The sequence below is a fragment of the Spinacia oleracea genome, chromosome 1 (genome assembly GCF_020520425.1).
Source record: "Spinacia oleracea cultivar Varoflay chromosome 1, BTI_SOV_V1, whole genome shotgun sequence".
Classification (NCBI taxonomy): domain Eukaryota; kingdom Viridiplantae; phylum Streptophyta; class Magnoliopsida; order Caryophyllales; family Amaranthaceae; genus Spinacia; species Spinacia oleracea.
Window position 1 is genome coordinate 74,267,261 of NC_079487.1, and position 11,975 is coordinate 74,279,235.

Genomic DNA, 11,975 nt, shown 5'->3' on the forward strand with positions numbered 1-11,975 from the left:
TTGATCAATATCTTCTATGCTAAACAATGTATGATATTTTATAAACTAAGTATGATACACATCATGTTTTCGATATAAAATTTAACTTGTGCTTTTCTATCCCTTACCTTATCAAACGTATGAACAAGGGTAAGGTATAAAAAGAGAAAAAAGAAATACAAACACACAACATGTGTCTCAAGTCCCCACCACAAAGTTGAAATTCAAGAAAACCCAAAAAAAAAAAAAAAAAAAAAAAAGAGTTTGGAAATGAGAAGAAATGGCAATTGCAATTAGATCAGCAAACAGAGTCATCTTCCCCATAAGATGTAACAACATCAGCAGTGGTAATGACAATGACAAAAGAGTAAGGAAGAATAAGCCACTTCCTCCAATCTTGGTATCCACAAACCCATCACACATTAACATTCACACATTATCAAATCTCTACCTGTCATGTAATCACTCCCCTCATCGCTTTCCTTTATCCAACGACATCGACCCCCGAAAACTCGCTGTCGCGGTCTCTCACAGCTCAGTTGTAGTCTCGGTGTTCGCCGCGGTTAGAGATAGTAGTGGTGGTTTTGGTGGTGTGGAGGAGGAGAGGGAGAAGGGGTTGTGGGGGAGAATATTGCCCGCGGTGGTGACGTCGGAGAATGGTGAACTGGTTGGATTTGGACGGGCGGTTTCTGATCTGGGGTTAACTGCTTCTATCCATGATGTTATGGTCAGTCTCTGATATTCTTTTTAACGGTAGCCGGTAATGTTTCTACTTATCTTAAATTCTTGATCAGTACTGAATAAGTGATTTTCACCTTTTTTTTTACAGGTCATTCCTTCTTTGCGACGGCTGGGAATTGGTCAGATGGTAGTTCAGCGAATCCTAAGGTTGATGCAATCTCCTATGTCTTTCCATAATCGAATTACTCGTAGTATCTACTTGTATATATGTTATACTTTACACTTCATTTTGATACAAAAATAGGCTGGATTAGGAACATATTTTAATGTGAGACATGACTCATGAGTTCCGAGTAACATAGATATTGATTACTAGCGTAGACTCACATCAGAATTTGTGAATCAAAATATTACAAGTAATAAGTAACCTTGTGAGTTGTGATGTTAATCTACATTGCCAACCATCGATTGTTAATGTCCATAAAACTAGTACTATCTGGTAACATAATTTGTTTTACTGTCCCTTCTAGAATTCTGATTAATAAAGGCATTTACGACATATCAGCACTCTGCTCTGAGGAAGAAAGGTATAATTCCAAGCTCATAATTCTTAAGAACAAATTTAACAAATATAGAGCAAATGTGGTTATATCTGACATCAAAATCTTTGTACATGTTACAGGCTATTCTTCGCAGCATGTGGATTTGGAGACGATCTTTTAGGATCAACAACAATGATGTACACAAACACGGCCAATAGCAATTCTGACCATGACCAAGTAATTACTCGAGCAGGTCGGATACTGCTGGTAGCACCACCTTCAAGATTATCCCCATCTCAGAAACAACCTCCTCACCTCGCTTGCTGAAAGTGAACGAATATACGGAGTATCCCATAATCTGTAGAGTATCATTTCATTTATTGAGAATTTCTTCTATAAATTTATGCTCATATCTGCCACAAAAAATTCTTATTCATATAAAATTATTGCAGAGGTAATGTAAAGAGAGAGTAACAGGAGAAACAAGGTTGTCCCTTGATTTTGATGCTCAATTAGTCTAGTTTATCTTTGTCAATAAAGTAAGGTAGACTTAAAATTATTTGAATTGGAGAGAACCCCACTTTGTCCTTTGTCCCCTAACTTTACCAATTCCACCAAAATCTAGGTGAGAAAATATTCTCTCTGCAGTATCTATATTATTCTTGCAGCTAAGTAAGCATGATGAAGCATTCAGAATCAGGGTCATCGTCAATGGGAAAGACTTGGGTGGAGGTCTGCCTAATATCAGCTCGAGGACTGCCTCGCTCTTCACTGTGGAAGTTTCAATGGTACGCTGTTGGTTGGATTGACCCTAATAATAAGTATTGCACCAAGATTGATGCATCAGGGAACCCAAATCCTGTGTGGAAGACTAAGTTCACAACTGTCGTTGATACCTCTGAGTCAGATTTCCAGGACATGACGCTCCACGTCGAAGTTTATAGCAGGGATCCCCTCTTTCTCAGAGAGAAACACCAGGGTAGTGCAACTGTTATATTAAAGGAGTTCTTAGCTAAACACTGCAAGAACGCTCAAGGCTCCACACAGGGTTTTCAAGATGTAGGAAGCTTCCAGTTGAGGAAAAAGAACTCCAATAAACCTCAAGGATTTATTGATGTCTCTATCAGGATCTCAGAAGAAAAACAAGGAACAAGCTCACATTTTTTTCTAGGTAAGCTGATTTTTCTGATTCCATTGCATTTCAGAACAATGAGTATAACCAAGATGAGTTGAGGCCGAGCCTTACTTGTTAGGGGATTGGCTTGGTAATCTGAAACACGAGCTCGAGTTTGAGCTCTAGTTAATCACGAGCCTCGAGTGTTGAGACTTGAACTCTGGCTTGGCGAAGAAAGAACTCAACTATTTAAGTTCTTTAGCCCAGGCTTGGCTTGAGATGAGGTTCGCAAGGCTTGGGCTCAGGGCCTCAGGCTGTGCTTGAACTGGAGTTTCAATGAGCTGTAGTGTAGCTCACTCAAGTCAGTTCTAGCTGGACTCATGACAAATAGAAAAATGACAATTTCTAGCCATTGATGAGGTGAAATTTTTTTATCCAACAAGTTTTCTTGTATGTGGTTGCTGAAAGCAACAGCTTGTAGAAGAATGTTAATTTGGTTATTTCACTGTTATTAGTTATGTTCAATACTTGGGATTTGACATGGCTTGAAACTGGTTACCATCTTCCTTGACTGTAGGAAATGAGGATGGATTCAACTTACGGGACAGCATTAGCATGGCAAATGATGGAGGAACATTGCAAGCTCACCCAGCAGGACACGTTGAACTTCCATTTCACCAGCTAGGGAATCCTCGTTCCCCTGTATCTATTCAAAATCGTCCATATAACCATCCTATGCCATACCCAACAAATCATACAAACCCTGCTGTTGCCGGGCCAAGTTATCCACCAGCCAGCGGCCCTAATCACCCAACAAACTATTCAAATCCATCTTTTGGTAGGCCAAGTTATCCGCTGACCAGAATCCCTGGGTATCATCCACCTCCGGCATATGCCCCACCACCACCACCACCACCACTTTCTCATGCCGGTTATGTACCCACTTTTCTTCCACAAACCAATGACCCATCCACATCATATATTAACATGCCATCATCAGGAGCAGGACGGGGTGGTGGGCCAGGGTTTGGTGTAGGTTTGGGCGCAGGAGCTCTAGCTGCTGGTGCTGTGATCTTTGGTAGTGATTATATGTCAGGATTTGAACTTCCAACTGCCGGAATTCGGGATGCCAGTTTTACCATGTTAACTGATACTCCTTTCTGATAGAGATCCAACTCTCTCTCTCTCTCTGCTACAAGCTGCAAATTGTAATGTTACACGAACCGTTTTGTTTTGTAGTCTCAAATCTTATTACAGATATGATTAAGTTGCAAAGAGCAACAAGTATTTACATATTGAATACCAGATAAGCTGCTAATTGTAATGTTACAAGCATCGTTCTCATTTTTTGCTCCTTCAATTCTTTCCACAGTTGTCATTGCAACATATGCAAGCCTGCAACTGTCTATCTACAGTTCTAACTTGTAGGATATGAATACCCTTCATAATATAGCTGTGTTATTTCTATCCTTTCATCATCAGTTAAGTAGGGCAGTATTAGGAACCCCATTCATAAACCGTTACTAATTTAAGAATGTAGCAATCTTTTCCGGCATTCTAAAATAGCCATTCAGTTCCTAGTTTGCTTCCCAACTCACGCTCTTCTTTGAGGATCTCACTGTTCTTTCTCCTGAAATCGAAAATTCTAATGGTGTTTCCCAAAGGAAAGAAGTACAGAAAATGATTCTAGGAAGTCACCAAAATGACTGTATAGTCCCCACATACATTATATACATTTATGCATGCATGTAGGTTTACTTATAGACTGACTCCTTAGAAGGGGGACTTGGCATCTTTCATGAGGAATGGGATAACAGAATGAGCATGTTGATGGATGCTTAAATTTATACATGGGAAGATAACCCCCGTCATGTTTGAAAGCATAATTCTTCTGAACCAGAAGAAACTCTCTGCAAAAAGTTTGTAACAATAGATATAAACTCGTCTGGCTTTTCTTCATGGGGGAGATGACCACAATTCTTGATTATCTCTAGCTGGGATCCAGGTATTGCTCGTGATAGCCTTTCGGAATTCCAAGAAGGAACAAGCCGGTCACTATCACCCGTAACAATCAGTACTGAATCATTAAGAAACCAGACATATTAGTATTAGTTATCTTAACCATACCTTCAGATATCAGAAAAGTACAGAATTGCTAGGCCAACTGGTTAGCACTTAGCAGTAGGAAACTCGAAACTGAAAATAAATTTTGCGTGTTTGCTATTTTTTTTCAAGTTTATGTCTCCAAGGCCTGATATCATGACATATCTATCAATCTGTGGCTATCAAAGTGCTACTTGAAATATATCGTATACTAGAAAGACAATTGCAGAACCGTAGGTTAACAACAGATCATACAATTTCTAAACAGATATCACGGATTTAAATTTTTCAGCCATTGTTTAATAACATATCCACTATGGGATATCCCAGAGCTAAGTTAACATACTACTTTCGGTAAGTTTATCTCTCCGTTTCTTTCTAAAGATGGGATCCACACCTACCTAATCACTTATTTCTCTCAACTTTTTCTCCTTCCTTACCTCCAAGCCCTAAAGTAACAGCATCTCCGTGCTTCAGGACGGAGGGAGTATATGTTTCTATAAATACTCGACTCTCCTCACTGCAGAAATTTGGACTTTGGATTTCACAACTTATTTTATACAAGTAGATATGTTAATGGATAGCTAGAGCTTGAACTACCATAATGGGAGCATGCATGCCTCCTCCAATCTCCACAAATTCCTGACTGCCTCACTTTAAACAGACACTCATGATTTTTTAGTCAAACGAACCACATACACATTTTACAAGAAGGTGAACCACTAAATTCTGTCATATTTGATTACATTCTCGTCTCTCTAATTACTGCTCTGATAGTGCAGACCTCCTGGCACACCTATGCTGTGGCAAGGTGTTTGTACAAGTTTTTTCTTATATACAGACAAGTTAAAAAAAAAAAACTTATTGATCACTAGGTTACCTGGACATGTAATATTTTGGAGTCTTTTATCCAATGGTGACTTTTGTTTAGCTTGAGTATCCATCAGCATAGCTACAATGTACTCCACGAGAGCCTTATCCCAACCTTTAGTTCGTAGTGGCTGCATCAGAAGAGGGCTATTTTAATGTCTCTAAAACCTGATTTAGTTTTTCACTATGCACTTTCAATGTTGAAGGAAACGAAATAAAAATTGTATACCTTTGTGTAACCTTGTAGAATATGGTCAGTAACTTGATTGCCATCATACCATGCATTTCTAACAGCAGCAATACCAAACTTGTTAATGATCATCCTTACCTGACAGACAGTTAGGAAGTCATTCTCATATATGCCAAGTATGAATACCTACATAAAGAAAACATGAGCTGATGAAGAGCTTTACCAATGTTACGGCTAAAGCTGAGCGCAAGAGTGCAACTATAGCTTTCTTGTACAGGGAGCTAATTACATTCATTATCCCTTTCAACACTTGCACTATTGTGTTTATAATGTATCCGCTACACTTTGACATGACCTGTCCAAACTTCACAAACAGATTCGGATGTTTATCTGAAGTGGAGTTGCTTTCCTGGACTTGATTTTCTTTGTCTGACTGATTTTCCTTTGCAGAGTTGGTGGCAGAAAGTGGGGCCACTATGGCTGGCGCCACAAGAATCAATGCAGAAACTCGGTCAGGAGCCTCAAAGTATGCCTCCACCGCTGTAAGGGACCCAGCTGAATGCCTAAAAACGACGTAGGTAATTTGTTAGGATACAGCTTATAGCAGAAAATAACAATATATTACTAGAGTTCCTGCCTATAAGGGGTAATTAGGATGAGACAAGAGGCTTTATTCTACCATCCTTCCATAGGATGTATACTTTCATTTCCAGATATGCTACTTAAATTAAGACAATTTCCCTACTTACAGAGGAAGAACAAATTCATGTTAACAAATTTCATGGGAATTTAGCTTTGGTTTTCCATGCAAGAGTAGATCATCCACCTCATAGCTATCTTTGAATAACAGTTGTTTTTTTTTTACTACTCAAATAAGAGTACTTCAGTCCCTTAACTTGCTCTCTTTAATTCTTGTGCATAACACATTAACACTAAAGCAACACTTAGAGAGGAGAGCGTATTACCATATTTACCAATTGTCAAGTGAGAGAAGTGGTCAACAAGGTCATGATTCATAAAGTTCATAAAAGAAATGTGATACTCTAAGAAAATACATACCCTACAAGCACTGTTTTCTCTGATTTTAGGAAGTCGATGAAGTACAAAGTTGCCAGCACAGAAAATGCCGTAGAATAGGGGTTAAGAGGCTTTGTATCATCAGCCTGAGAACATACTGAATGGCTAACTCTTGATGTCAGCCCAAAAGCTGGCCTATCAAATGCTAGAACCTTAGAACCAATTAATTGCGCAAAAGGCTTCATAACTCGATGCCAGGAAAAAGTAGAGGCACCAAAGCCATGAAGAAAAATCATCGGAAAACCAAATTTTCTATTGGGATCATCAAGCTGAGAAGTTTTTTTGTCCTTTGACATGGATGATTCTGCTTCACATACTTTATAATGTATATGCACCCCTTTAAACTCGCAGAAACAGCTGTCAGAATCAGCTAATTGTCTAGGGTCTTGTAACTCATCCTGGTCAATCCCAGCTATGCTGCTTCGTTTCTTCTTTATCCGTTCACTAATCAGTTCTTCTGGAAATTAGGCAAAAACAGAAGCCATCAACATTTGACATTTCATATATACAGATCTCCATCAATTTACTGCATGCACCTCACTTCCTACGTGCCTAGTGGTTGATCCTTTTTCTTTAGTATAAAGGAGGCAAAAAGACTAACACTATGATTGGATAAGTAAAAATGGAGGAAAGGGAGGGGAACAAGCTCCCTTGTTTGGATAAAAGGTTGGTGGAAGAAAAGGGAGGGAGAGGGAGATATCCATTTTTCCCCCTCCTTCTCTTTCTCCTCCCCTCCCCTCCCCTTCCTCCTCTTTCCCTTCCCTTCCCTTCCCTTATATTTTGTTATCCAAACATTAAACATAGTGTAAGAAATTCATAGGAGTTTGAAGTTTTCAAATAAGAGTACAAACTACATTCTTCATATATCCGAGGATTTCAGAACGAGGATGATGTCAGCGCATGTGTATACTTTTTTCTTGCAACTCATAATTATGCTGATGATTTTGTCTTCAGCAGAAAAAATACTTGTTACACAAAACTGCAGACTCAACAAGGTACAGGCTGGGGAGATCCAAGGGTTAGATCCTGCAACTATCTCATCCTTGTATATACGATTTTTATCTGATTTAAAATCCAAAAGGTTAATGTGTCAAGTATGGCAACGTATCGTGTCAGATCCAGGTGACTTTTATTGGGTTACTTATTACTTTGGATAGTAAGCTAGAAGGGTAAGGAAGGGGAGGAGAAAGAAATGGAGGGGCAAGGTGAGTTCCATTATCCCTCCAATTTTGAAGGGATGGTGTTTATTAAATAGGGAGGGAAATTGGATCCCTCCCTCTCCTTTGTTTCCCCAACCTTATATCGAAACAAGGGAGTTTATTATCGAAACAAGGGAGTTTATTATATCCAAACAAGGGAGTTTATCCCCTCCCTTTCTTCCCATTTTTTGCTTAGCCAAACAAAGTGTAAGTAACTTTTAATGACTCGCAATTACTCCGTTTGAGAAAATCTCACCCAAGTCTTGCTCCTTAGGCACGTAGTTAGTTGTTTGAGGAAATGATACAAATATTTGTTCGAATTAAGACCCAAAGTAGTCTGAATCAAAGAAATTCTCCTGCCAAACCACTTCCCTACGTTGTTCAATACTTCTTTTGCACACCTTAATCCACAAAGATGAAATTCACAAATCACATGGCACATTGCATTACTGCATACACCAAAAAAACAAAGAAATTCACCCCAGTTTGGAATTTATAGTCATATATACTTCTACTATTTTAGGATGTCTGATTGTCCTGTAAAGTTGTCAATTTTCTCAAACAATTACAATTAGTCAACTAGATTTCCATTTATGCCACTAGTGACATTAATAAGTGATGGGGTAAAGATAAAAGAAATAACACCACTGTTCTGCAAAGGTCGGGACAACGTGACAACTGATTCCAGGCGGGCGGAGAAGCTGCTCAATTCACACTAATGATTGGTTTCATAATCCTAAGCTTCAGCGATCAATCCAATTCCACAATATAATAAATTTCACAATCAACAATAACATATTAATTAAAGAAAAAGGGGAAATATTACCAGGATAATCAGAAGCAGTGCCACCGAATGAAGAAGAAGATGAAGATGCAGCGCTAACAGTAAAAAGTGGGTTAATTCTACTCTTGGGTTTTCGGTTTCCAAATTTCCAGAAATTTCCCAGGTCATCTTGAGAGAGAAATCCCTGTTTTGCAGAGATTTCAAGGAAATTAGTCCGACCAAAATATTTAATGGTTGGAGCTTCCAAGAACAGTTGATGAGAATTATAGGAGAGTGCCATAAAATGCTGACAAGAAATTCGACGCCTGAGCTATCAACTTGGAAGTTGAAACTAAATCAAACAAAAGCTATTTGGCTAATAAGCCTCTTCTGTGTGTACCCTCCACCCCATTATATGTGGCCTGTAGTCACCAACGCTCAGATTGTGCACGGGTGTGCATAGTGCTCTTGGTGCACCTGTCCCAAAACGCACATAAATAACAATAAAACGCAACAAAAATAAAAACCGCAAAAAAAAAAAAGAACATTAACAAAAGAACATTAACAAAAAGAACATTAACAAAAAGAACACTAACAAAAAGAACACTAATATTGACAAATCAGACAAAAGGTACAAATATAAAAAGCAGTTATATTTTTTCTTGTTCTTTTAAGTTCTGGAAATGTTCTTTTCCAACCAATTTACAGTATGTTCTAATTAAAAAATAAAACGACGAACCTTTGATGAACTTTAAAACCAGATTTATAATTTTTCTTGTTCTTTTAAGTTCTGGAAATGTTCTTTTCCAACCAATTTATGTTCTAATTAAAAAATAAAACGACGAACCTTTGATGAACTTTAAAACCAGATCTATATTTTTTCTTGTTCTTTTAAGTTCTGGAAATGTTCTTTTTCAACCAATTTATGTTCTAATTCCGTTATTTTATTTATCAAAAGATATCTGAAAACAACACTATAAACATGTAAAAAGAACAATTGCTGATTCTAAAAAAGAACACACTGTTTTGATGCCACAGAAATAGAAAGTTATAAGAAAAGAACATTAAAATTTAAAAAGTACATAGAATTAAGAACGAGAAAATTTACCTTAATCACCCGATGCACCTTCATCAACAGCATAAACCTCTTTGAATGAATAAAAAAATTCAAAAAATAGCGAAATTGAAATAGTATTTCGCTTAATAAACTAGTTTTTTGTAAACGTAATTCAATTAAAATCACATTTCAGAGAAAGAAGGAGGAGAAAATTTGTTTTGAACTTTCTCTCTCATAAAATCTCTCTTTTGTTGGGAGAAACTAAAAGCACTCCTCTTTCTCTCTCAAGAATGTGTTTCTAAAATGAGAATTTATGAATCCAATAGGAGAAATATTATATATATAGAAAATGAAAAATAAAAAAAATAAAAAAAAGAGGGGGAAGGAGAAGAAATACAAGCCATGTTCATGATAAGAACGGTGCACTTGTTTTTTTTTTTTGGGTTTTGTTGTTCTGTTCTTTTATGTTTATTAGATATAAATCTTAATGTTCTTTTATGTTTGTTCTTTTTTCAAAAGTACAGTATTGAAGAGCAAATGAAGCTTTTACTTGACCCGCAACAAATGATGTTAAATCTTCAAAAACAGCTGAAAGAACAAGAAGAAAGGCTGAATAAACAGAGCAATTCCTCAAAAGAACAAAAAGAGGATGAACCTAAAAGAACATTATAAATAAAGAAAAAGAACATTATAAATACAGAAAAGAACATATCATGTAGAACACTTATTTTAACCATGTAAAACAACATTACCAATAAAAAAACGAACAACAATAGAGCATAAAAGAACATAATAAAGTAAAGAAAAAGAACATTAAAAATAGCAGAAAAGAACATATCATGTAGAACACTTATTTTAACCATGTGAAAAAAGAACAACAAAAAAATAAAAGAACAACAAAAATGGTAAAAGAACAATTTGATCTGAAGTGTGTAATATCAAAAGAACAACAAGTTAAAGCAAAAAAGAACAAAGAACAACAACCTAAAGCAAAAAAGAACAACATGTTCAATAATTATTTTCTGTATTATTACAATCTCTTAATACATATATGAGAACCAATATATAAAAGAACAAAAGATAAGACTAAAAGAACATATAAAATCGAAAAAAGAACAGAAATCAAAATCATCAGAAATATATAATCAAGATACATTAATCATCAAAATTATCAAAATATAGAATCAAAATACATTAATCAAGGTTATTGAGAAATTCTGAAATCGAAATGATCAAAAAAATCAAAATAAATTGAAATGATGAAAATAATGAACATGGAAATCAAAATCATCATAAATAAGTAATTCGTTTTAAAAAATTGAAAAATTACCTTCACAAATCGGATTATCAGCAGAGGAATTCAAATTTGAAGAAGAAGAATCAATAGAATTTGATATTGAAGTAGAAAAATCAACCAATATCTGAGAATTTTTCATTACTTTCTCTCTCCTCTTCACAGTTTCTCTCTCCTTTCCATAGTTTTTCTCTCTCCTCTTCACAAATTCTGATTTGAAAATTATAAAAAAGAAGGTATATATACCAGAAAAATAGAGTGAAAAACAAAAGAACGAAAAAAAAGGGACAGAGCAGTCATTGTTCTTTTTTTTAACAAAAGAACAACGTTTGTTCTTTTTTTTAACAAAAGAACAACGTTTGTTCTTTTTTTATCAGAAAAACAACGTTTGTTCTTTTCTTCTCCGGATTCAACAAGATATCCGCGTTTTATATTTATTGCATGTCGTTTGGGCACCAGTGCACCAAGAGCACTGTGCACACCCCTGCACCATCATATTTGCGTGTAGTCCCTGCACACAATATGTTTTGGACCTTGTATGTCGAGTAAATAGGTCTGAAGGTCCCTAAACTTTGCCAAAAGGAGCAGTTAGGTCCCTCAAGTTTCAAAAGGAGCATTTAGGTCCCTCAAAATGGATGGAAAACGCTGCTTTTTGTTTTCCGTCACTAACGGCCGTTAAAATGAATATAATAATATTAAAAATTATTAAAATAAAAGGAGAATTAATATACACGTAGATTAATGATTGAAAACAGATGATTTTGATGAAAAGAAGCCTTTTCCAATTACTTAGAGGTTTCAACTTACTTTTTCAATGTGTACACGTGGAAACCTTCCAACTTCTCTCGTTTGTTCTGGTTCCTTCCTAATAATGTTTTGGCGGTAATTTTTTATTGTTCCCAACCCTATTTCCCCCCTTTTCACTTCCTATTTATATGGTCCCCCCTCCCCCATTTTCACTCTCAGTTGTCTTTTTGCCATTTACTCACTCAAACACTTAAGAGAATTTGAAGTTATTACTCTGAGTTTTCTGCAAAAATGGGTTCTTGCGTATCAGGAAAGAGGACTGCTGATAAGTGGGAATGTCGCACCCCCAAGAGAACAAG

At 36.5% G+C, this 11,975-nt stretch overlaps 3 protein-coding genes across 5 annotated transcripts; 2 read left to right on the plus strand and 1 right to left on the minus strand.

Moving 5' to 3' along the window:
• Positions 1-133: 133 nt before the first annotated feature.
• Positions 134-1,782, plus strand: LOC110778370 (uncharacterized). 2 transcript variants are annotated; one of them, XM_021982928.2, is made up of 4 exons: positions 161-706; positions 809-867; positions 1,191-1,247; positions 1,343-1,782. In XM_021982928.2, exons 1-4 carry the CDS (start codon positions 260-262, stop codon positions 1,527-1,529), a joined length of 750 nt encoding a protein of 249 aa, XP_021838620.2. In that variant the 5' UTR covers positions 161-259; the 3' UTR covers positions 1,530-1,782. The 2 variants fall into 2 exon arrangements, with proteins under 2 accessions (XP_056690380.1, XP_021838620.2); XM_056834402.1 differs by lacking the exon at positions 1,191-1,247 and having other exon boundaries at positions 134-706.
• LOC110778368 (uncharacterized) lies at positions 1,268-8,907 on the minus strand. Of its 2 annotated transcripts, none has more exons than XM_056834390.1 (6): positions 8,582-8,907; positions 6,539-7,013; positions 5,703-6,042; positions 5,519-5,617; positions 5,300-5,420; positions 1,268-1,560 (listed from the first exon to the last, which is right to left on the minus strand). In XM_056834390.1, exons 1-6 carry the CDS (start codon positions 8,817-8,819, stop codon positions 1,514-1,516), a joined length of 1,320 nt encoding a protein of 439 aa, XP_056690368.1. In that variant the 5' UTR covers positions 8,820-8,907; the 3' UTR covers positions 1,268-1,513. The 2 variants fall into 2 exon arrangements, with proteins under 2 accessions (XP_056690368.1, XP_021838618.2); XM_021982926.2 differs by lacking the exon at positions 1,268-1,560 and adding an exon at positions 3,966-4,393 and having other exon boundaries at positions 8,582-8,905.
• Positions 1,881-3,648, plus strand: LOC110778369 (protein SRC2 homolog). Its single transcript, XM_021982927.2, has 2 exons — positions 1,881-2,373; positions 2,894-3,648. The coding sequence occupies exons 1-2, from the start codon at positions 1,881-1,883 to the stop codon at positions 3,478-3,480; spliced, it is 1,080 nt and encodes a 359-aa protein (XP_021838619.1). The 3' UTR covers positions 3,481-3,648.
• Positions 8,908-11,975: the final 3,068 nt, after the last annotated feature.

Bases quoted from the DNA above. Each gene is read 5' to 3' on its own strand.
- LOC110778370 (XM_021982928.2), top strand. From the start codon at position 260: ATGGCAATTGCAATTAGATCAGCAAACAGAGTCATCTTCCCCATAAGA. The intron at 868-1,190 runs GTTGATGCAATC...TGTCCCTTCTAG, and splicing joins GTAGTTCAGCGAATCCTAAG to AATTCTGATTAATAAAGGCA. The intron at 1,248-1,342 runs GTATAATTCCAA...TACATGTTACAG, and splicing joins CTCTGCTCTGAGGAAGAAAG to GCTATTCTTCGCAGCATGTG.
- LOC110778369 (XM_021982927.2), top strand. From the start codon at position 1,881: ATGATGAAGCATTCAGAATCAGGGTCATCGTCAATGGGAAAGACTTGG. The intron at 2,374-2,893 runs GTAAGCTGATTT...CCTTGACTGTAG, and splicing joins AAGCTCACATTTTTTTCTAG to GAAATGAGGATGGATTCAAC.
- LOC110778368 (XM_021982926.2), bottom strand. From the start codon at position 8,819: ATGGCACTCTCCTATAATTCTCATCAACTGTTCTTGGAAGCTCCAACC. The intron at 6,043-6,538 runs GTATGTATTTTC...CGTCGTTTTTAG, and splicing joins GAGAAAACAGTGCTTGTAGG to GCATTCAGCTGGGTCCCTTA. The intron at 4,394-5,299 runs GTAACCTAGTGA...TTAATGATTCAG, and splicing joins CCAAAATATTACATGTCCAG to TACTGATTGTTACGGGTGAT.